Source organism: Passer domesticus, chromosome 6 (genome assembly GCF_036417665.1).
Source record: "Passer domesticus isolate bPasDom1 chromosome 6, bPasDom1.hap1, whole genome shotgun sequence".
Classification (NCBI taxonomy): domain Eukaryota; kingdom Metazoa; phylum Chordata; class Aves; order Passeriformes; family Passeridae; genus Passer; species Passer domesticus.
In genome coordinates this window covers 10570178-10595775 of record NC_087479.1, presented here as the reverse complement: position 1 = coordinate 10595775, position 25598 = coordinate 10570178, and the positions used below count along the sequence as shown (strand labels likewise).

General features: G+C 42.8%; 1 protein-coding gene and 1 long non-coding RNA gene across 13 annotated transcripts in view; one reads left to right on the top strand and one right to left on the bottom strand.

The window, feature by feature from the left end:
* The window catches only part of CDC42BPB (CDC42 binding protein kinase beta), a 90530-nt gene extending 73004 nt beyond the window's left edge, over window positions 1-17526 (bottom strand). For 10 of the 11 annotated variants that reach the window (XM_064423275.1, XM_064423277.1, XM_064423278.1 and 7 more), the window contains exon 1: window positions 17068-17525. In XM_064423275.1, coding sequence (XP_064279345.1) covers window positions 17068-17245 — 178 coding nt within the window. In that variant the 5' untranslated portion in view covers window positions 17246-17525. Of the gene's footprint in view, window positions 1-17067 lie in introns of all 11 variants that reach the window. The other variant, XM_064423276.1, reaches the window with a different exon arrangement.
* Window positions 16657-25598, top strand: part of LOC135302606 (uncharacterized) — a 43934-nt gene continuing 34992 nt past the window's right edge. Inside the window, exon 1 of one of the 2 annotated variants that reach the window (XR_010364195.1) lies at window positions 16657-16767. This is a non-coding gene — a long non-coding RNA (uncharacterized LOC135302606). Of the gene's footprint in view, window positions 16768-20449; window positions 20583-25598 lie in introns of those variants that run through there. The other variant, XR_010364196.1, reaches the window with a different exon arrangement.

The following is a 25598-nucleotide window of genomic DNA, read 5'->3' as shown; positions in this document are numbered from 1 at the left end:
GCAACAAGCAAGAGGAACACCATTTACACCAGCACTATTTTCACTGACTTCAAGTGCCAAAGGTCACCCCCAACAAAATTCAGGGCAAGCAGGGCATCAGGCATCAGGCCAGCTGCCTGCAACAGAAAAATCACTGGTGTTTGGGGTACTCAGAAGGTAAGCATATCAGGATGCTTCCTGACAAATTACTTGCTCAGATAGTACAGAAAGAAAGTCCAAAGGGAAGAGAAATACATCTCTCAGCCTTCCAATGCATGATGAAAACTTCGCTCAGATAAGGCAACATGCTTCTAATTTCACTGTGCAACTTTTCCTTAACATCTGACACTGCCTCAGCATATTTTAAAATTTGTCTAGATCTATTCCTAGGCTTTCCATATAATACAGTTAAAATTTTAAATGGATAAAAGAAAGGTCTAAATTTTTACCAAGAGTGGTGAGAATCTACTGGAAAGCTGAGAAAATCCTACCCCTGGCCTTAGATACAGCTTTCACAAAATGAAGTCAAACTGTATGATAATAGGTCATTAGCAGTACAGATATTTTAAGTGCTTATGGCTAAAAAAAGCCAAAAAATTTCATTACCAATGAAATAAACCAAGAAGCCTGCAGAATTGTTTTAGAATACTGCCCATTTACCAACTATCAGTTATTAGCTTGCTAGCATCAGCTAATTATTCTGAAGTTTCAAACTTACCAGGACCAATTCATTTGCAATTAAAAAAAAATCAATTTAAAACAGGGTTTGGTTTTTTAACACACAGTGAATATCCATGAAACAAAACATTTTGGATAAATGATAACCTAGAATTTTAGACATATGACAGTTTATACAGAATCAAAATTTTAAACTCTCCTTCAAATCAAAAAGTCATTGTTAGGGGAGGCAAATCTTGGAACAGTTAAGAGTGAATTTTTAAAATTTAACTGAATTAGAACATGACTAAAGAGCTTTAACATCGCATGTGTATGCAAAGCATACGGACCAGGAAACTAAAAATAGAACCCCAAGCCTCTTCCTAGAGACATTTCCAAGTCTCCAAGCATTATAAATTCAGCTTTCTCTAGTGCAGGCAGGATGAAGTTCTTCCTTCTTCCCTCCCCCTCATTCTGTATTTTTATCATGCTTTCCTATCCAAATTTTTGCTAATTTATGTACAGTACACTGAATAAGCTCTTTCCCCTTATCTCAGTATTTTGTGTATCAAAGAACAGTTTTGGTTTTGTTTAGTATTTATAGCCCATCTTTTCTTAACATCCTTGCCATGATATCTTTCAGAAATTCTTAAATCCAGCTTCTGGATCATGATTTTAGAAAAGCTCTCAACAGACTGCCAGCCCACATGACATGCTGTTTAATGGACATGCTTCTAGGCATTCCCAAACCTCCTGTAGGCTCCTAGAATCTTATATCCTCCATTCCAGTCCAGATCATACCTCCTGTTACTGCACACTTCAGCATGATCAGCAGCAGGCCAAGATCCCTGGGTTCTAGCTGCTTCCTCTTTCTTACATATTCTTAAAGCCAGTAGGGAACAAAAATCTGTTCAATCGCTGCACTCACAATTGCACATACCATGTCTCACCTCTGTGTCTTGTTCCTCAGTTTTTCAAGATAGGCATATTGAGGGAGGAACATCCCAGAAAGTTTTTATGTCAGGTGCAGTATCTTAAAGCATTTTGTTTTTTAAGCTTGTCATTTTGAACATAAATTTTCAGTTTTGTACACTCCCCCTTACTTAAGGTATAACATTGTCCACATGCCATCTGTGTTTAATAAATGCTACATCCATGATCCTTTTGCTTTAAGATTTATTTCCACGCATTTAAGTGGAGAATTCCTTTTTTCTTCCTCATTTACAGTCCATCTCGACAGGTGTGTTGATTTCAAAACAGAAAATCAACTACTAAGACATTCAGAACAAGCTTGTAGTAGGCTGGCAATCTCAAGTCTTCATCTATACCTCAGGCTCCATTCTGTTGGCTTCCAACTTTTGTCTTTACTCATACTTGGAAATAACAACCAAACATTTGGAAACTCCTATGCAACACCAGGGTGAGCACCTGCATGCCAGTACAGATGCAGCTGGAAAACCCTACTGGTGCAGATGTGCTTTCACAAGTCCCCATTTCCATAGTAGGAACCAGTAAAGATGCATTAAATTCTTTCCAGAAATCTACCAACATAGCACTCGAGTGGTGACCACAAACAGAAAACCAAGGAATTTCAGTCAATCTACAAAATGTTTCAATCTACTTCAATGCAACTGCAATCTACTATAGACATTGAGCCAACATTTACACAGATAAAAGCCAAATGGATGCCCTTCTACTTTCTTACACATCATTTTAGTTATACCTCATTCCTTTTTCTTTTTCCATATAGAATTTAGTATTTTCCTTTACTAATTTGTCTCCAGTGTCATCTAAGTAAACCTTGGGTACTTTGCCTGTTTCATGACTGTTTTAGCTCTCCAGTAATATTTTCCACTTGCATCAACTCACTTTAAAAACACATTCGGTCCCAAACCACAATCTTATAAAGACTGTCAAACTCCTCATCGTTGATACTGTAGTTCAGACAAGCTAGGTTCATTTTTGATACTAGTATTGTGGAGCTGAGGCTATGTAATCCTTTTCTCCATAAACTTCTTTGGGATTCTCTAATGTAAAAGTCTGGAAGAGCTGTCTATTTTTTTCCCTTTACATAAGATACTCAATATACACGTCACTTAGGGCTTTTTTTTTTTTTTTTTTTGCCTCATGAAAAACATGCTCAGTAATCCATTATTCCTTCTTTGGACTGCCACTGTGAATCAAGCAAGGACGTGACATTTACCAAAAATGTTTTTAATCTCTTGGAAGTTTCATGGTCTTTAACATAGAGCTTCACTCTGGTTCACACAGAGTGCAGGTACACACACAGTGCAGATCTGTGGCAATGCCCTGCAGGACACAAACATCCCACAGCATTGGGGGAAAGATGACTGCTTATAAAACTTGCTTTTTAGTTCATCAAATTGTCTGTAAAGGAGTTAAAAAGCCTTGAAGACTATACTTCTGACAAATGTCCTAATGTTTATACCTTAACAGCCCCAAAATTTCACTTCATAATAATTTCTTGACATTTAACTCTTGTTTCCTATATAATTTGAATTTTAAAACAAGCCCACAGAAGCATTATTTAAAAAAAAAAGACAAAACAGCTAACACCTAGCTCCGTACAATCTTTCAAAACAAGTATCAGTCATCATAAAAAAGAAGGAACAGTCATGTGTTAAACTACTCCACTGCATTATCTGCATGAGCAGCAAGGGTCACTTTGTCACTGTGTCTGTTACTATGCTCAGACTGCACCACTCATTACTCTTACACAGGAACAAAAATGTACCTAATTGTTTAAAGAAATTTTACAATAGCAGAGTAGTTTATGTAGTTGTTGGCCAAAACTCACTCCTGACTGACTATTCAGCTGTATTTTAAAGGAAGGAAAGAAAACAGGAGCACTTAGAACTGTATTACATGAAATCAAAACTTAAGGAATTACTCTTCTGAAGAGCCATTCTCTAAGGAATGCATTTTTAAGGAACCAAGAAGTCACTCTGGAATCCCACCTTTCTTATGTGAACAAACTTGAACAACTCAAAACTGCAAGTTTAGTAAGAATCTTTGTTATCTCATGTGAGAAGTTCTTCTTTGAGTACCATCAGTTCCATCTCTCCTTCAAAACTTTCTTAACAGACATTTTAAGTAAAAAATCTCAACGTTTACTTTAACGTACAGGAACTTCTGGAAGCACCAGGTAAAGACATCTGGCATGACCAATGTTTGCAGTGTATTGACCAGTATCTTGGAGTTTCAATTATGTTTTTTTCCACTTGTTTCTAATTCACAGACCTGCTTATTTTTTATTGCAATACTAGAAATTTTAAAACAAATACTGTGACTCCCCAACAATCTATTTCTGGATATGTGTTAAAAGATTACAAGCAGACAGTGTTGATTTCCTCTTCCATGAATTGTTATGCACAGCTAAATTTATTTCCTTGCCAATTAAATTTTTTTATTATTTTTTAAACACAGAAGTGATAACAAGCCATCTCCACCCAAGTCCCTCAGAAAATGGAGAGCACAGGTTCTTAAGTGTTATATGGGACATGACGGGGGAGGAAGAGATGAGGGCAAGGAGATTGATGTAAGAAGTAGGTCTTGCCCATGCTTTCCTCTTGCAGAAAGATAATCCATTATCTTTCACCAGCTGTCACCCACAGAGCTCTGAAGGTGAATTACTGGAGCACATTTTCCAGTGAGGTCTGTATTATTTATTCTGCAGTTATCAAGCACATACTTGAAGAAAGAGCTATCATTACCAACATGCACAATGACATATTACAGCCACTGACACAAAAGATCATTGCTGCCATGTATGCACAAGTGTGCACTGCTGTTTTAAAGACATCGCTGCAAAGTGCCTTCTCTAAATAGAAGAAACAAAAAGTGAAGAGTCTGAACAATTAAATGAAAGAGGAAATTCAGGCATAAGAGGAGAATGGCATTTCTCAGTAGTTTTAAGCAGCAAGACTCAGTCCACAAAAAAAGTTACTGCCATTATTTCACTGTGTTCTTTTTCCCCCTCTGTACCTCCACAGTGTGCAAGCACCAAAGCATCTGAAACAACTACACAACACTTTAAGAAAAGGTTATTCTGAAAAATGAACACACATTATAAACTGCTCAGACACAGACTGACACAGTCCTTGCCCCAGAAGGGCAGTGGACCATTACATTATACAGTGCTCTCAATAAATGCCTTCATGACATAGCTGACAATGTATGTTCTCTGAGAAGGGTATCTACCAGACTTCCAGGCATTTAGGAATGTAGGAATTTTGAAGAATGTTATTATTTTGCAAGGGTTGTGCTGTAAGCAAAACACTTAATGACACAGATATAAATTCATTGTATGGAAAGTCAAGTGCCACTTTGGATACCTTCTAAGTACAAAACAGCACTAAAAAAGGATTCATTTCTTAGGTTTTGTCCCATTTGTACATTGTTAACCTCATTACTGACAGTACTATCATATACCAATACGATTTTGAAACACTGAATTTGTTGTGCATTTTGGTTAGCTGAGTCTACTATCATCAATCAAGAATATCAGCATTAAAACCATGCTGCAAGTTCAACTTCATGGAAGCCACATGAGTTCTCAGTTTACAGAGGAAACAAAAAACCCCAGCTAGTATGTCTCATTACATCTTCCTCTTATGAGGAACACTTGTTTCACCCTGTTGTTAGCAACTGCTTAGCCAGACTCCTTATAGTGTCAGATATAAGCATATTAGGAGCCCTACTAGATAAAGATCCTTTGTGATATGAGAACATATCTAGTACAACAATTAAACCTGTACTTTTCATAAAGGATGATTCAGGCTCGCAGTCATGCAGGGAGGGCAGGCTCTTCTGACAGCTCCACAGAGGAATGTTTTAAAATATCCAAGTGCTATCAAGACTAACTAGACATAAGGAAACCACACTTGAGAGACGGCACTAAACAAAAAATATAGGTTCAAAGTTCTTAAAACCTGTTCTGGCAAATTCACTGCCAGGAACACGGAAACTGGTGCTTTCTTTACATACATGGAAGAACAATATGAACAAAATTTAGTTCCCCTTAATTTAACAAGTCTAGTTAAAAGAATGTCAATACGTATGTTTAGACTGTGGTAAAATGCCAGTCAACCAAGGTGACCACCTGAGACTATCAAAAAACCAAGTTGTGTTAGCTACTTTATCTACAGCAAGAAGATGCTATTTCACATACTGCTTTTCATTCTGAGAAGTATGAAGAACAACTATTTATTGTTAGAGCAGCCATGATGTTAAATATATTTGCTAACTTGAAAAAAAATATACTGAACCGCAGAGTAAACACAGGTTGGAAAGGACTTCTGGACATGAGAATCCACCCAAATTACTCAAAGCTCAGATAACATCAAAGTTCAATCAGGTGACAAAGGCCTTATCCAACTGAGGTTTGTTGCCAGGATAAAGAGCTTTCATCTTTCTGGGTGACTCCTCCATCCTCAGGAGGAGTACTTTTATTTTTCTCTCACAAAGAGTCAGAATCCTCCTTGCCATAGCCTGTGTCCACTGTTTGTCCCTCTTGGCAGTGCACCCAGGAAGCATCTGCCTCTCTGTTCTCCCTAACCACACGTGTGGCAGTGGAGGATAACAGTGAGATTCCCCTTCTCCAGGCATCTCCGGCTTTTGTTCCATCTCAAGTACTTCAGGCCCTCAGCCACATCAGTGCTTTACTCCTAGACTCACTTCAGCTTCCCAGTGGTTTTTCTGTACTGGGAAGCCCTGAACTAGACACCGTACAAGAGAAATGGCCTTGGAAGAGCGATGTAAAGAGAATAACAACCACTTCTCTCAGCCTGCTGGCTACACCCTCCAGATGTAGTCCTGCACATAGGCAACTTCTATTGCTACAATGATGCATCAGTGACTTTTTTAACTAATTGTATACCAGCATCCAAAAATCCTTTTTCGTAAGGCTGCTGTCTAGATGATCATTCCCCAACTTTTACAGCTGCACATAGCAAGACTCTGCATTTGTCATGCTGAATTTTGTGATGTTTCACAGTGTGTATACAAAAGGTAGAGGATGGAATGTAATATCTGCTATCCCCACCCTCAAAACATGCCTGAAACATTAAACACAATCTTTATGATGTTTAACACTACCCACAAGAACAGGAAGTCTATACCTAGACAACCTACAGCTTTGGTTCTGTCAGGATAAACCAGGGCAACTTCTTCTGGTCTGAGCCACTCAAATGCATGCATACCTTTAACACTGATGAAAATTACTGCAAAGCCCTTTCCTAAGGGCAGTAAAAGCTTCTTCACAAATAGCTTTTAATTTTCTTAATTAAAAATCTCCCACTTCCCTCCTTCACAAAATGTCAGGGCTTTTATCTTCACAATTCACATCAGAGTCAACTTCAGGACGCACAAGGATTGATAATTTCTAGCCACAGATGTAAACCTGTCTAGGTCATGCCTGCCAGGGTCAAGCCTGCCCAGTACAGCCCTACATCCAATCCAGTAAATCTTGCTGGCCCACAGTAGTAAACACACACTGATAACCAGAGTTCAGTTGCCTTAATAACCAGTAAATACTTGTAGGGTAAGATAAAGACAGTCTGTGGGTCTGATACAGCCTCCACTTAGGCATCCCCACACTATGTTGTCCCACGTTATCTGGAGTACCAGGCCAGAAGAACCACAGTTTAAAAACAGCTGTGTGTATATTGACATAATTCCCAACTTAAATATCAACTGTTCAGGAAACCAAAGGCTGAACTAACTGGTAATGGAAATCTTCAATTACATACCAGAGTAAGTTAACACAGTCAAACTTAACTCCTCTATGCACTGATATGATGGCACATGACCTAAGGTGTTTTGCTACAACTAGTTAAAGCTGGTCTGGAAGGAATATGTGTGTGCTTCTTCCCTGTGACACAGCTGACCTGCAACTTCTCAGAAAGTCTGCTCTTTGAAGAAGTGCTGTGAGTTTAGGAAAAATACCTATTACCCAATAATGGCAGAAATATTAAATACCACAGGCTCCAGCCTTCATTCTGCACTTACAACCCAACACCTACCAGTTACTCCACTATGAAGTCTAGACCACTTTTAGCCTCTTGTACATGTAAAACTTTTCTTCTCACAGCCTCCTGGAAGAAGGCCCATTATTCTGAATCACAAAAATGTCTTTTCCTTCAAAATGTGTAACTTGAGAGCATTCCAGGGCAACAATGCCACCCTATAAATAGCCATTGATAGGGAGAACAGAGTGAGATTCCCTCCTTGGCTTAAAGAGGATATAAACTAAAAAGAAAGAACATGTGGTCAGATATTACATTCCCATTTTGTGCTGACATAATGCAAGCAATCACAGACTAGACACAGAAACATAAATCCTTAATTTAAAAATTTCAATACAAACATCTTACTTAAGTACACCTAACTATAGGAAAAACACCTAACAATAGGAAAAATTTGCTTTTTGTCCTTTGGATCCAGAGTTCAAAAACTAGAAGCCTGTAGAACAAAGCCTGCAGAGCTTGCACACTGGGTGTCCATCTCTCAGGGCTCATAAGAATCAGACCACAGCCATGCAGTCATGATACACAGAAATGGGGGTGGAAGGAACAACACATGACAACCTAACTAGCCCTATCAGAAAAAGAGCTAAATCTAAAGACTAAACACGCATCTTAAAAAGCAAACCTTTAGGAATATATTCCAAAATTATATAATAGGATCTTCATGCCTGGAGTCACCCTCCTGCTGTTTCTACTCTGCCTTAATTACAGTGAAATAAAAGGTACTGCAAACACTCCAGCCTCCTGTATTGATAATCCAAGTGTCACACAGGCAGCAATAAGGCTGGCAGCACATTGAAAAGCTCCATGAAGAAGCCAACTTTTGAGGAAGGATGTGCTAAGTGAAGATCAGAGAAGCCATGTTATAAAAACACTGGCAATCCTAAGGTGTGCAAGGCAGGGGAGACAATCCCCATCCATTCCCAAGGTACATGTCAAATCTCTGTAAGAAGTAGTGGGGGGAACCAGGGACAGAGGAATTCCTCAAGAGTAGGAAAAAGATTCCAGATGTCCCATGAGTATTACCATGCAATTATTAGAAACCTTGTCCTTCCTCAGATGAGGACAGAGATTTCAAAGGCATACAGTTTAGCTCTTAGGCTAAGGGACCAATACTGGCAGGAAATATAATATACAACCCCATACTTCTATAGTGGTTGTTGTGCTTTGGGTAAAGTTATACCCCCTGTAAAAAGAATGAATCCACATCCCATGAATTACACAGTCCCAAATAAAAGTGCAATATTGCCAGAAGAGCTGCAACACTTCTTTAAGACTGACTTCCATATACCTTCTCAAATTAGTTTAAAACAGCTGTCATTTTACTTGTTACTCCACCTTTCATCAAATCTTTTGATGACAATTGGAACACCACAACTCAGATTTAAGCTTAATTAAAAATCCAGACAGAATTTTGTATTGACTTTTCCAAAACTCTGAGCATGCATATCTCACTAAACTGGCATAAACATTCCAAGCAGGACTTCACAAAGCAATTATCCATGTTTATTTTTACGTTGGAGAACAATTATAAATTATGAAAAGAATATGGGATATATTTGAAATTGGTGCTGCTTCTGACCTCTTCTCAGCCCTTTGGGGAAAGGCATCCATATATATTCACCCCCCAATGGCACTGCACTTAACAAAATTAAGAACTATACCTCAGACTTCACTAATGCACATCTGATTAATAAATTCCATACAGTTTCAATGATTTAATACTTGGTAAAGATATCCCCACCATTTTCTAAAGCTCAGACTCCTTTATAGATGTCTTAGGTTGGGTATCCAGAGGAACTAATCACATTTGAAGCTTTAGGCCATGGTTAAGTAATAACACGTTTCAGTGTTAAGACCCTGATGACATGAATGATAGAAATTAAGATCTCAGGCACTTCAGGATGCCTAAGGCCTCAGCTGGAAATGATGGATGCACACACTTAATCTGAATGCACTCTAAGTATATCTCCAGACATGATTACTGAGGTCTATGCAAAATCAGGGCTTAAGAAAACAGTGTGTAGTTTCCTACTGAAGAAAGCTACATTCATTATAGTGAACAAGATCTTTATAAATGAAAGCCTGCATTCTGGCAATCTGCATATGCTGATGAGAAAAATAGGCAGGAAGCTTTTAGTGTTAGGAGACAGCCAAAAAATGAACAGATCACATTGAACCACAGAGCAAATGTACATAAAAATTCTCAGACCTGGAGAATATTTTAAATTAAATCCCTTTTAAAAATAAATAAATATATTAAATAAAATGCAAAACCCCTAGCACTTCAGTGGGATATAACAGTGAGCATGACACAAGCCCTTTGGTAACATCAAGAATACTTTGGAACCCTCAAGCTTACATTATGAGATTTAGGAAACAAATGTCAACTCTATTTAAAGCATTATGAAAAGCAAAATTATATTATACAGCTTTAACAAGTCCCTTCTAGTTTTGTAAACAGTTTATTTGTGGTCCATTGTCCTACTAATTTTTTCAGACTTTGGTAATGAAAATTAAGAACCCATAAAATTTCTTATAATCCTAGGCACTACATTCTGTTAATGGCACAGATAAATTTGCGATTTTTAAGTATTATAATTCTTCCTTTTTATAATATCCATCTTAAACCAGCTTGCATGAATTGCCTCAAATTACATGCAAGAGAAAAAGCATAACTTTTTATAGATATAAAGAATCTGTAGTTTAACATTTCCAGCTAATCTCAACTAAAAATCAACATTCCTAAAACCTAAAATATTAATATACAACCATAAAGTAGAAGTAACTAGCTAAAAACAGCTAAAGAAACAAGTATGTGCAGTTCTGATTCCCACAATTAAAATCATTTGTCCTAGTAGGTGTGGAAGAAACGGACTCATTCCCACACATTAATTGTTTGCAAAAATAGATCAGTTCAACTTAATTTGATAGAAAAATTCTGTTGACTAAACTGACTTTCCTGACATTTCCACTGATAATGTGTAACTCTGACAACCATGCAAGTTTTAAGGATGCAAATTGAGTGATTTTTTTGCAAAATATTATATCTTATCTGTGAAAAATCAATATGAAAATAATTTAGATTTGCAAGTGAAACAAGACAGGAAAAAAAGTTAGATTTATGGATGCTTATGAAATCTTACTTCTGCATTATAATCTTACACTTTATCATGTACCATCTAGAAGCTACTAGCTGCACACATTTTCCTGTATGAAGACAAACTTATCAGTGGCTCATTTACCCCCTTCTGAGTTTTCATAGATAAACAAAATTTAGATGCAAAATATAGATCACAGCCTTCAATATACCACATAATTCCTCAAGCCCTAACTAAAGACTGGTGCTCTTTATTAGCACCTCCATCCACAGGAGAAAAGCAATACTGAGTTCCTTCTATGGGACAAAAGACAATCTTCACCCAGGCCATCTGTCACCTTAATAGCACTTGCCAATGGGCCTCTCATCCTCCAGACCCTGTTACTTTGCCACTACTAAAACATGACTGCAATATTCAGTCCCAGTGCTTCACAGCACGAAGTTTTACAGAAAAAGTCATTAAAAGATTGTCTCATTCTAAAAATAACAAAATAAAACAGATGTCCTGTAAAGAGTCCAGCATCATACAGCAGCAGGATTTTAACCTGCCCTCATGTCACTAGCCCTGACCACAATGCTGTCAAAGCTAACATGAAAGTCGGGGCTACTTCAACATGAATTAACCCTAACATACATCTTTGAAAAGAACAAAACCAGTTTCATCAAAGCAGAGAATGCAGGAAACTGGGATTCAGCAGCCAGGGTCACACTATTCTGCCAGATGACCATCATGACCTCGTTAGGGAAGGTGATCCAAGCTATGGTGCCCCATCTATGACCACAGGAAAGCCTTCAGAAGCAGGGAAGAGTTCCAGCTGCATCCACAGTGCACAAAAAAACCCATGGTCACCACCACTCACCTTTCCAGAATATCTGCAAGGCACCTGTAGCAAGGTCCCTGTGGGCCCTCAGTCCACACCCTCCTGTCACTAGCTCTGCTACAAGGGATCGTAACAGGCTTTGGTGGATAGAGGATGATGTATGAAACTAAGCCAAAATCTGAAATTCAGTTTTCTTGTTCATCAGCTGTCTTCATTATCCAACTGCTATCACTTCACACATGTGCCCAACAGGCTTATCACTCACTGCACAGCTTCTGCCTGCACAGAGAAGGACGTTATATGAGCTGGCAGAGCCCGAGGCCCCTTCCTGGATTTTTATGTGTATTTCTGCAAGCAGGGGAGGGAGAGGAGTGCCAAAGGGAAGGAAGAGAGGAATTTAAGCCCTCAAGTCAAGAGATATGACGTGTTATCAAGTGACAGTTTTTCCTGGTATAACCCCAAAAGACCAACAGATCCTCATAAGCAACCCTAAAAGTCTAAAGTCCATCAAGCTCTGAGGTCATCTCAAAAATACTTGAGGACAGTTCTGCCTCCTGTGCTAGCAGCAGACCTGGCACACGTTGTGCCCCTGCCCTTACCCAGTACTTTTTCTAGTACAGCAGTACCTGTGACACAGGACGAGGCCAACCCTGCAGCTGGTTTAGAAGATGCTCCAGTGCAGGCTGGCAAGACCCTTTCTCAGGCTCACATGTACACTTCTGAACACAACTGCTGTCAGGCTGAGAGAACAGGCTCTACACTGTTCTGACAGAAAGGCCATCCTGCAAGGTTATCCCTTCCCTAATTAGGTATTTTTTTATCTGAAAGGTTAAGGTGCCTCTTTAAGCAGAGCTGAAAGGAGGAGACACTAGGTCTCAGAGTCAACTTGCAAAGCTCATAGAGCCCCTCTCAATGGCAAAATCCAAACTTGAAGCACCAGTCCCAACAGTGACCTAAAGTTGTGAATCACTGCACCAGCACAGCAGCCCTTCCTGGTCAATGCTCTGTGTATGATTTTTTCCATCTATGGTCCAGACTCAAGTGTAACAAATATGTACCCAAAAGTGGCAATTCAGGACTAGGCTAGAGGTTGTTTTGAGCACTCTGTGTGTATATTTTATCTCCTCTAGTCCAGACTGGGAATATATTGATCTTACTACACCATCACCCATTGTCTATTATGCCAGACTGTCTTTAAGAGCTCAGTAGCAGGTGCCAAGCTGGCCTACTTGTGCTAATCATGTGCATCTTCTTCATGCTCCCCACAGCTTGACCATCCTTAGAGTTCCTTTCAGGAAAAAAGAAAAACACAGAGACAAAAATCTCCACCACCACCATCCAAAAGCAGAACACCACTCTAGCTGGGTAGCAGACCTTGCACAAACTGAGAACACAGAAGTTAAGTCAGCATTCAAACTGACAGCTGACGACAAACAAGGAGAAACAGTCCACAGAAGTATCTTGTGAGCTTGCGTTAAACAAAAACAAACTACTGAACTGCTCTGACATGGGGTTTGAGGTGCTGCCACAGAGAGAACCAGCCACTACATAGTCTGGGAGTGAGACAACACTGAATGAAGTGTATGGGGACACATACCACCCTGCCTTCTGTAGCAGACCAGCAGTATGAAACAGGGTCAGAGGAAACAAAGGCTGAAGCAAGAGAGGCTGTGCAGGACCAGGATCATTTTGAATACCAATAAGGCCCATTCCTGAGACTCTCCCCTGAACATATTTGACTACTGGCTGTAAACTGTGACAAGCAGCTGTCCAAAAACGGAGCAGCCGGTTGCGCCAGTCCCTGGTGACTGGAAGGAAGGGGCAGCGAGCACCAGCCACAGCCTGCTAAGATAACTCCTGAAAAACAAGGTGATGTCAAGCCAGCACAGAAGTGATGCCAGGCAGCAAGGTGCCCTGCAAGCAGCCACTCCAGCACAGGGTTATGCAAGACTTGGATGCCTCAGTATGAGAGAACAAGAGGCTCCATGGGGAGGAACATGCTGTACCTGAAAGCCAAAGGACAGGTGGTGCAGACACCTGAGCTGTGACTGCTGCTCCAGCACTCTTGTGCTTCTCTCCTTATCAGGGTAAACAAGGGACAGCATTTTCTGCAGGAAAAGTCTCTTGGGACGTCCCTCTGCAGTGTAAGGACAATACTCACTGCAGCACCCACAGTCCATCAGGTAAGTCCAAAGTCCAGCAGCCTCCTTGGTGCCTGCTGACAGCTTCAGGCAGTCCCACTTTCAGAGAGCAATGAGCAAAGCCAACTAGAATAAACAGGACTCCTCACTATTTCTCACTCTAGGAGCAGCAGATGCAGCAACAGTTTAAAAGACACTAAGCACAGATTTGGGAAGTTCTTTCTGAACATGTAGACAGGGGTCTGCTACCTAACAGACTTGGATTCAATTCCTACTAAGAATACTGAGCATTATTTCAATATCTATTACATAAACAATATAACAGTGATAACCAACTGGGTGTGAGCTTATTCAACAGAAGTTATAAATAAAAATAACTACAAGAAAAGGACTTTGGACTCCTCACTTGCAGTTCAGCTAGCTCTTCTCCAAAGACACTTGGCATAAAGAAATGTGTATTATACATCCAGTATAGGGAAAAAACCAGCCTTTTTGAAAGCTCCATTCACCATGGGAAAGCTGTAATTGACAAGGTTAAAATGGCAGATTCTTACAAGATTTGTAAAGCAATGGAAGCCACAAGCTGCCTCAAGGCAAAGGACCACACCCTGCACTCTTCTATGGTTAGCAAATAGGAAGAAGATTTAAGCCTGTGGCAGGACTACCAGGAAGCAGCAGAGGAATTAATAGGACAGAAGCAATGGGATGCACCATTTGGAGTTTATCAGCCTCCTCAAGTAAGGTGCAAGGCTTCCACAGATGTTGAATAGAGAGGAGGTGGCCTGAGTCTCACAATATGAACATGGAACTTAATTTTCTGGACTCCCCATTTCTCCAGCATCCACCAGCTACGGAGTATGAGCAGCACCATGACCTGTCAGAAGGCAGAGATATCCATATCCAGCAACTACACCACACAATTCACAATCTTCTCTGCACCCCACAGCCAGGAAAAAGCCCAGGCTCAACTACCACACCTGAACTCTATTTTCTCTAGCCAATGAAGAAGGCAAGCAAGTCCATTAGCCACCCTGAATCATTTCAAGGGAATTTTACATGTGTGATACCTCACACCCAGTTTTAAAATCACAATTGTAAAAAAAAAATGTTTGTTATATAGCTCATGTTAATTCAAATGTAATACCTATGCGGCTTATTTCCATTGTCAGTGGTAAGTCTCCATTTTGTCAAAAGGAAATGCCTTCTGTCTCCAGTTGATAAAGAAACACTGATCTTCAAAGTATATCCCAAATATTTAACTACACTCTCATGCTTCTACAGACACATAACAGCACAGAAATCTTCTGCACATTAATCCAGAATATCTTCTAACAGCAAATCAGGCTGTAATTAAGACACATCATGACATAAGGAAGATTAGCATGTTTGGCATGATATTTTCCTTATTAGCTGGAGGCAGAAACAAGTTCCTTGTCAGTGGAAACACACTGTGAGGGCATCAGGACACAGATAAAAGGTGTCTCATTGCTGGCACTTACTTGTTTTTAGCAGCTTGAAGGAAAGGAAGGAACTCACAGTATTAACTGTAATTGGTTTTAAGGGTATCCCTTGTTGATGGAACACAGATATACAGTCCAGACTTAGGTCCACCCCCTTACCATCAAGAGCCTGGATTACAAACTTTTATCCCTACTCTGCAGCACCAGATGGTAGCTCACATACATTTCAATTATTTATTGAATAGGCACTTTGTTATACCAGGGTAATCCCACACTGCAGTAAAACCTACACACTGTTTTTATTGCGAGCTATACTTTTCATCAAGTCAGTAACCTTTTCACATTCAGTGAACACAATAAATAGAATTAAAAGAAGCAATTTTATAAACAATTGGATAATTGGCCTCTCCATCACACAAAAAATGACAACGCTGGGATCAATGAGTAAGACACAACCACCAGCAGTGCTACAGAAAAAGCATATCATTCTCTGGCCTGCCCCAAACCCTTCCAACTTCAGTTTTCAAAGTCTGCTGCACTCTGATCTATCACACTTAACAATTTGCTGGTGCTCACTCCTTCAAGCCATCAGCTTGAAAACAAAAAAACCCTGAATGCTCTTTGCAGAAGACATCCAAAGCTCCCATGACAAAACAAATAATCAATGCTCCCCGGGCTGCAGCCTTGCGGGGCAGATGTGATAAAGTGGTTAATTATTCAGTTGGCAATCGCATTACTGACGTCAATAGAAGAGTCCAGGAAGTGAATCCTCTTAGTTTGTTAGTGTATGACAAAGAGTGGTGGTCCCCACTGAAATTAAGGAGAACCAGCTGTCCCTTCATGTTAGTGCTCTGGTCTCTAGTGCTAAAGACACACATTTGCATTTACTGAAGTAAATCTGCCCCTCCCTCTCCCTTAGGAAATCCTTTGTTTTGTTGGTTGGGTTTTTTTTTTGTTTTGTTTTTTGATTTTTTAAGAGTGCTCTTTTAAAGCCTAATTAACTGTACATGCATGGAACAGCTGATAAACGGGGCAACATTCTCGTGAGCAATGATCACTCCTCCCTCCCCTCCAATTCTTATTCCATGGAGAAGTTAAGTCACACTCGTCATACATTATTATTCATAACTTACTCAGCTGAATAAACCAGTCAGCCACCATGGCCGTTTTAACATAAATTCATTTAGACATGCAGCAGGGAAAGATCTCTGCTCTCCACATACCTCTAGTCAATAGCCTTAACTAACCAACATTGGACGGAAAACTTTTATCCTAAGTGCCATCAAAAGTATCCACATCTTCTTTTGTCAGCATGCTCCGGACTACTGGAGGTCTCTCGTTATCAGGCTGCTGAACAGTAGGGAACCATTAAACAAAGCTCTCAGAAAGGCTGCCTAGAAATACTCTGTCCTTGGGGGGGCATGCCCAAATTAAAAAGACAGCATGATGAACGGGAACTGTTGTTTCTTCGAGCCACACACACACACACGCCCTCCCCAAAGCAAGGAGCCGGCACCGGAGCAACACTTCAAAGCCTGAGCCTGGCGCTCTCCCCTCCCCCAGGTAGGAAACCCTCCGAGGAGCACTGGCTTAGCCTGACGTTTCGGGCTAAGCCGAGCACGGTTTCAGGCCAAGGACACTCCGCTGCCGCTCCCGCAGCCGGCTGCCAAGCGGCTCGCCCGGGACCGAGGGAGGAGAGCGGCAGGGTCAAGGCCCGGCTGGCGGCGGGGGTGTTCCCCAGGGAGGCGCCGCATCCAGGGGCGGCGTCTCCGGCCGCAGCCGGCAGCGGCGGAGGGAGCGCACTGCGGGCCCGGCCCGGCCCGGCCCGGCGCCCCCCGGCCCGCGGCCCCCGCCCGGGCTCACCCCACTCGAGGAAGTCGGACACGTATCGGTCGCGGCGGAGCGGCGAGTCGCGGCTGCACTCGGCGTAGACGCCGACCAGGAGGTCGAGCAGGGTCTCCACGCTCAGCACGCTGTCGTGCCGCTGCGGCCCGTCCAGCACCAGCTGCTCCAGCCGCTTCAGCCGCACCTTGGCCGACATGGTGCCGCTCGGGCGGCGGGCGCGGGGCGCGGACGGGACGGGGCGAAGCGAAGGCCCCGGGGCTCAGCCGCTCTCAGCCGCTCCGCGCCGCCTCCCGCGGCCGAGCGGCTCCTTCCACGGGCTCCGCGCCGGGCACGGACGGTCCATGGGCCGGACCCGGCCACCCCCCGCCCCGCTCCGCTGCGGCCTCGCCCCGGCGGCGGGGAAGGGCCGATCCCGCTGCCGATGCCGCTCCTCCTCCCCGCGCCCGGCGCGGCCCTCGGAGCGCCTCCGGCCACGCCCACCGCGCGGCGCCCGCGCGCTCCGACGTGGGCAGGGCCGCGCGAAGCCGCGCCGGAAGATTGGGCCGGGCGGCGCCCCGTAGCGGCAGATTCGCCACGGAGGGCGCGAGGGGCGGCGTGGGCTGCGCGTCCGCGTCGGCACTTTCGTGTCTCTGTGTGTGTGTCTGTGTGTTATCCCAGTCAGGAGGTTCTTTGGTGTCACATCAGCCTGTGCCTTCAAGCACGAGAGAGGAGCCCTAGTCAGAGGGCCAGGCAGGACCCGCTGGCACTGAGGGGCTCCGGGCAGGCAGCCCATGGCCGTGCTGGTGCCTGCCTACGTGCACACAGCCACAGGCTCTCGGAATGGGTCCGGGACCACAACGGGGCCTTGTCCAACCTCCCTGCTGGAGCAGGGTCACCCCAGAGGACATGGCACAGGATGGCATCCAGATAGTTCTTTGATATCTCCAGTGAGGGAGACTCCACACCCTCTCCGGGCAGCCAGTGCCCGTGTGTGGTCTGTGCACAGTGAAGTTCTTCCTCATGTTCGGGTGGAACTTCCTGTGCATCAGTTCCTGCCCATTGCCTCTTTTCTATGGCTCGGCACCACCGAGAAGAGCCTGGTTCCATCCTCTTGCCACCTTGCTTCAGATTCTTGTAGACATTGACGGGGTCCCCTCTCAGTTGTGTTTTCTCGAGGCTGAACAGGACCTGCTCCCTCAGCCTTTCCTCAGAAGAGAGAGGCTCCAGTCCCCCAGTTATCCTTCCTGTTTTCCACTGGAGCTGCTCCAGGGGCTCCCTTGCCAACTTGGGCAAAATGCTCAAGGTCCAAGTATCCTATTGCTGAACCATCCTAAGTGTAATACTAAAGATCACACCTATAGGTCAGAAAGACCCCTGCCCAGATGAAGACCCTTTCTCTGAGCATGTGTAGAAGTTAGCTGGGGTTATGTAACTTGTATGGAAATAACCAATCCTAGTAGAGGGGCTGAGCTTGGGAAGTTGCTAACTCTGAATTTCTGTTTATGAATAAAGGTGCAGAAACTCCAGTGGCTTGTGCTTGATTTGTGCAATACCACTGAGCACCCAGGCTTGCACAACGCTGGAATAAATAATCAATGTCTCTCTTGAGTGTGCAGTTCTGACAATGATTCACCAGATAATGATTCCCATTTCATGGACAACGTGTGTGTCCAGTGTGTGTGCCCTGGCCTGTGCCATCCCGACAGGGCTCCAGGGAAAAGCCCCGTCCCCACTGGTCAGGCAGATGCCCTGGGGACTGCCCAAGCCACCCAGCTCCTGCCCGAGCCAGCCAGCCCCGCACCTGGCCGTGCCAGGCCATGGGTTCCCATGAAGGATGTGGTGACCCCAGGGCCACCATCCCCACGGGTCTTCACTGGGTGCTGTGGCCATTGGGAGAATTCTCCCATTGAACCTGGAGTGGGGCCTTCTCTTTCCCAGCCCTGGTCACGACTCCCTGCTCTGTGACTTGCCTCAATGGGGCTGGCAGGGTAGGCACGGCTTTGCAGCAGGACATGGTGTCTGGAAGGCTTTTTATGCCTTTTAGAACCTCCCTGGTGACAGGACTTTATTTCCCAGCAGCAGCTAGCCTGGGCAAAAAGAGCCCTGTGTGTTCACAGCTGCTGCCCTTGGTCCCTTGAAGGAGCAGGGTAAGGCGCTCAAACCTTTCCCCAGCACTGCTTTTTTTCCCATCACAGCTTATTCTGAGAACTGTTCCCTCTGGAAGCTGCAGCACCTCAAGGCAAGATGCTGAGTAGCTTGGGCTGGGAGTTTGCTCCTGCAGGAATGCAGCCGGTCAGGTCCTGATGCAAAGCTGAGCTGGCAAGGATGCTGCTCCCTCGCCTGGCTCCCCCGGCAGGCAGATGAAGCGCTGTGCGTTCAAAAGCATGGCAGCGGAGAGGAGGCGGCCGTGTCTGCCGGGAACAGCCTGCCTCGGGCAGCAGAGCCGGCCTGGCCTCTGCTCACGGTCGGACGTGACATGTCGGTCCCTGCTGAAAGCCCTGAGCCGGCCCCTCTGTCACCTCCAGGGCCAAACCCGAGCAGGAGCTGCCCTTTCCCAAGGGCCGGAGCACACCCAGGCAGGGCGATGGGATATTTACTGTGGAGCAGGCCACGGGACACAGAAATACCTGTTTCTAGCATCCCTTGGCCCTCAGATGTTTGATATCTCTCTGACAGCAGATATCTGTTACATTTGAAAGCTATTCAGTTCATGATAATACCATCCTGTGCATTTGGACCTAGTACCTGGGTCAAGAAGATACAGGCGTGTTGCGACCTGTTAATTCTAAAAAATGCAAGTTGATAGAAGATCCTATGAATCACACAGAGAACCTATAATTTTAAAACAAAGAAAACCCACAGTAGACTAAAATAGTTTTGTTTTTCCTGAATAACTTCTGTCTCTTTGTAATTCCTTTTGCAAACATCCACTTGAAAAAAAAAATATTTTGCAGCAGATCTCGAGGTTTTCATTGTTCTCTCGAGGTGTTCCTCCTTGGTTACAGTTGCTTCATCTGACCTCATACTGTGTCATATCACAGATACATTCCTTTAGAGGAGCCTTGGTATTTTAACAATCACAATTGTTTTCTGGTGCCGTTGCTTTATTTAAAAGGAGAGCCTAACATTTTCAGCTTATTACCACTTTGGAGAGTAATTTTCGCGCAGTTGATCAGAGTGATGGCCAGCGAGAACAGAGGTCTAAAGATGCTGTTACAATATCTGTCTTTGCCCTTCTTATCTGTCCCTGCAGGTGATGATTATCATCACCTCCTCCAGCGAGGAAGAGATAAAGGAGATTGCAGCTGGTGAAGAAATAGCCATCTCTACCTACCAATCGCTCTGTTGTTCCCAGTCTCCTCAGTCTGTTTTGCATTAGCAGAATTCAGGGATTTCGGGAGCTACTCCTGACTTGCGCCAGTAGCAGGGAAGAGCCGGGTCCGGTGCTGGCAGGACGACAGATGGGTGACAGATGACATTGAATCCGGCTTTAGCAGCTATGGGAGCTTTAGTGCATCCGAGCAGCACGTGCAGGATTATTCATGAGCCGTACTGTAGGTATTCCAGAATTAGCTGAAATTTTGTTTTAAAAAACCCTTGCAAAGAGTTAAAAGCCGTCTGCATTGTAAGTAAGTCTGGGTTTTCGCAGCGAGGATTTCATCTATGAAAAAAAACCCTAAACTCTACTGAGCTAAAAGGTGACATTTGGTATTCCTACTAGGAATTGTATGTAAACTTGGAAATGTAGCTGAAGGTATTCTGCTTCTGTTACTCATCTGTGCCAATTCCATAGGCTAAAAATAAATGTGATCTGGCTAAAATGAACTAAATGATCCATCTTACCAGTTCCTTTTTCCTATGGCATATTTAAGTGGAAAAATACAGCCCTTTTTTCTGGAACAGATCTGATTTTAAATTTTAAGGGGTTTTTTGTTTGTTTGTTTAGGTTTTTTCTGGGGTTTTTTTGTCAAGTGAACAAGTTTTCTCACTTATCTGGAATAATTGTAGATGGGCAGAACTGAAGGCACAAAGTCCATGTGGCTATTGAAAAGTTTTTATGAATCCAATGAACTCAATCAACTTAGGGTTTTTTTTTTGTTTGGTTGGTTGTTGTTTTTTTTTTTTGGTGGGGGGGGTGGGTTTTTTTTGGTGGCTGTACTCCAAGTAACTTATAGAGGGAGAAATTCTGTTACAGAATTTTGATGGCAGCAGGAAATAGCTGTGTCACTGCTTTATGACTTCAGGAAAATCCACCCACAGATCATTTTGGAATTAAGGAAAATGAAGAAATACAGAGTATGGACAGAAATTGCAAGCATAGCTCATTAACAAGGGAAACACCATGCTAAAAATAAAAAGTGAAGATGTCGCAACCATCTCCTTTGTTACATTCAAACAGATAATTCTAGAAAAAGAGAAAAAAGCATCAAGTTGCAATATATTGGTTTTTGCCTAAATTGTTTTTATAGTATTAAACAAAAGAGAGTCTAAATAGCTACAAATCTAGCTAGAAGACCTAAGTATATTCTATTCATTAAGGAAATTAGATAAAATTTTTAACTGACAGAAAATTACTAATGTGCAGCAAGGGAGGAGTATTCTAAGGATCTAGAATGCAGAAGATAATTAAATTGAAATCAGAGAAAGCTCATAGTAATGAGTTCCAAAGTAGAATATAAAAAAGAGTTAAGCATGTCTAAAAGTCACACGACTGCTTTGTATCTTGTTGTTATCATGACTTTCCTTCCTGGAATTATTTTTTAGGAAACTGTCACCTTTCCAGCTCTGTTTGTATTTGGCAATATCCTAAAAAATCCTTTCTTGCCAAACACAGTGTAAATATACAGCTGTCATCTATACTGGGAGCCAAAATAATCTATCAGTGGGGGCTGTCTTTGATGACATTGCACCGTGTAAGCCTGAACATTGAGCTAATGCAGTCAATATTAAAAACAACAGCAAAGTCACCACTGGTTTGTTAGCCACCATGGCAAGTACACAGGAAATTTCTCAGAGAAGACAAAGTCTCTGCCCCTTTGTTGGTGAGTGCTAGAACTGTGCTTCAGCTTGCAGGGAGCTCTGTCTGCTTCAGCTCTGGTAATGCAATATCTGAGCAAGGGAGTTGCACTAATGCTCTTCCCTTTGCACATGATGATGAGTGAAGTGGGAGGAAAGAACGGGCAGTTGTTCACAGGAAAGTGCTGGGAAAGGCTGAGAGTCTGGACATTTCCAATTCTCATTAAATGTTTTCCCATAACATAAATTAGAAAAGAAAAAAAAAAGAAAAAAGAGGAGAGCAACAAAGCTGCTTGGCAAGTTACCTCCTGTTAAGTGTGTTCTGCCATTGGGTGCATTTGTTGGCAGTGCTTCTGTTTTGCTCTTGTAAACATCTAGATTTTAGTGATGGTACAGCCCAACATTTTGACTGAAGGTGAAGCAAACTAGGATGTGAAAAGATTTTGTACTTGCTGCATGCTTCCTTAAAGAGAACAAAAAACAAAGAAGCAAAAATTTATTAGGTGTATTAGTAAAGACTTTTAGGGACACTGTCTCTTCTGAGTGGTTTGCTTTGCAGGACTTAAGGAGCAGAGTGCCTTAATAAGCATAACCCCTCACTTCCCCCAGTCTAGCTGCAGCAGGTTCCCAAACACATCATTTAATCTATTTTTTTCATGCTCATCCAGTTGTCTTACTCAATAATTTATGCCCATGTAAGTTCACCTGAAAGAAGGAATCTTGCCTGTCTGCTGGTGTTTCAGGAAGCCATTGGTTTTACTAATCTACATTTCCTCCTTACGGGCAGTTGCATTTGAGGAGCCTGAAATGGATCCCATCAAATTAAAAAGCTTCCCATTCCATTCACACTTTGAGTGCAGCATTAACTGAAGTGGGCAGCTGCTTTCATCAAAATCATTATGAGATCACTTGTTCTTTTCTTTCTTGGTTTTTTTCCCCCTCCCAGCATTTGTCTGAAAAAGGCTGAAGTGTAGAGAACTATGGGTTTAGATGAGGTCATTGTCGTGGACATCTGGAGCAGAATGTCATCACCACGTTTAGGCAACACAACAGCTCATTTTTATTTCAGTTCTGATTTCAAGTCCACACTATCCTAAGGAAAACACTGGCTCAATGGTCCAATCTGTTTAGGCACATGGCAGTTTGAAAGAGTGACAAAACAAAACAAAAACCCCTCCTTAGGCTCATAGTTCTTCCTGGATCTCCCAGGAAGGTGGACGCAGTGGCACAGAGATGATGTTAAAACCCCCTAATACTTCTCAAACATTATGATGTCTTGCAAGTCACAGCACCATGTCTTGCTCTTTGTACAGCTGCCATTTTGTCATTTAATAGTGTTTGTTACTGCAACTTCACATCTGCCAGACTTGGTCAGATCAATCTTTGTACAAAGTGTGAAAAGCATCGTTGCTGGAGGCAATTTTTTGCGCCTGGGTTGACGCTAGACTAAGATTATCTGATTTTGTTTTGTGGGCTTTTTTGTTTTTTGCTAGATGCTCTGGCACCGTGGTGACAGTTGTACTGTTCATTGTAGAGAATAAGGGGAGTTTTAGGTAATATGTGCAATAAATATATAGGAAATATGTTTCTTAACTAATCTGTAGTTCTCCTGGGTTGCTAAGAGTAGCAGTGTTACTCATACCACATTTTAAATTAATACTGCATTTTATTAATTTATGTCTTGAGAGGAATGATAGGAGATGAAAAATAAAACTTCTTCCATCTTCTCTCTTGAACCTTTAAAAATCTGTCACTGACTTTAATAGTAGTGTTCCCATGGAGATAAGCACAACTAAGTCTCTCTAAAAGGAATAGAACTAATCTGCTTTGAATGAAATATTTTTGCATTTTAAGTAATGTTACTTTAATACATACTTCATTCTTCTCTGACAAAGTGCTCTTTGATTTTCAGAAAATGTGTAATCAAAATAAAGAGCAAGTTCTATTGTGCTCTCTTCCCTGGTTCCCTCTCCACAATGAACAATCCATAGATAATAATTTTGTGGTAATGAGAAGTTGAAATCAGAAAATATTCCAATCTCTTTCTAAGATGCAGGCAGAACCTAAATAGCATGCAGGAAAAATGCAGTTGTACACTGCCCTAAAAGCAGCAGGAGACACTGTGCAGAAAAATGCTTTTACTCCTTCAGTAATGGTGACCTGGCAAGCCATTCCCAGCTGATGGGATTGGCTTTATTATAAATTTCTGAGCACTGTTCAGAGAGGCACAGGTAGGACCAAAATGGCTTAAATTCACAGTATCCTAGGACAGTGAAAAAATAACTGTACCAGCATCAGCATCAAATATCCTGAAAGAGTGCTCCTGATAATTCTCACTTTTCTGTTCGATAAAACCTCTTCCAAAACCAAAGTGATTGTTCTGACAATGTGCAAAGAAGACATTTTGCTCCTATTCATTTGCTCTGAATAAAGATTTCAGCCGAGCTTCAGGCTGATCTTGACTGCACCATTGCACATCCAGAGGCACTCAGTGTGGATCTGCAGAGTTACCCCTCCACAGCACGGAGCAGTGCCAAAGGCCTCTGTCTCATCTCACATGTTAGCAATTACAAAGATTTGTAACAACGTTGACAGCACTTCAGAAGAGACCTGGACTTCACAGCACTGCAGGCAAAGGTGAATGCTACCCCTGCCTGGCTCCCCTGCTCCCAGACACTGCCAGCCCACCACCCACCAGAAATATTTGATCTGCTCACTTCCTACCTCCCTGCTGAGGGCTGGCTCTCTGTCATTCCCCATGCTGATCCCCTTCTTTGTGAGAAGAGTGATGAGTTACTCATCCTCCAGTGGCACACCTGGACTTTTCAGAAGTCTGTGGAGGAATCAAGGGCAAGGGCAGACAAAAAGCCAGGGAGGATCCTGAAGAGCTGGACATGCATCAGCTAAATTGGGGATGGGGGCTGTATGGTGACTGGCAATGCCCCTAGTAGGGCATTCACCTGACTTCAGAAGGAGTAGCAGCAAGGCTGGCACTCCAGCTGCAGTGAAGAAGGAGAGGACAGCTGCTGGTCCCACAGAGGAATCCAGCCAGCTCTGTAACTGCCAGCCCTCAACCACTCCTGGAAATATAAAGTTATCCGCAGCCCCAGCTCTTAAATATTTTGGCTTTCTCCATATAGTGTTGAAATGTTCCCCACATTTTAGTGAAGTTCTGAAAATTCCATCTGTGATGAGCTGCTTCAGTTGGGATTTCAGCTTCCCAGACAAGACCAAACACCATGTTACAGGTGTGGGTGCAATTCCCACTAACATGGGGGTAGAGGCTGCATCTGCTGGTGTGTGACAGTGTCAAAAATCCATTTAATGGCATCACAAATCTCTGATCAAAGCCCTATTTTTAGAGGTAAAAGACCAGGCAGCGATTACCACATGGTGCTAGGAGTCCCTAGTCCCATGTGAGGAGGTCTTCTGACCAGCAAACACCGTGGGAGAAATAGCAAGGAAGGATTCCCCAAGGAGCCTGGGGTTTGAGAGCTGCTCCTCTGACATAAGATGTATGAGGTAGATGTATGAGGAGGCAGCTGCTGTGGTTA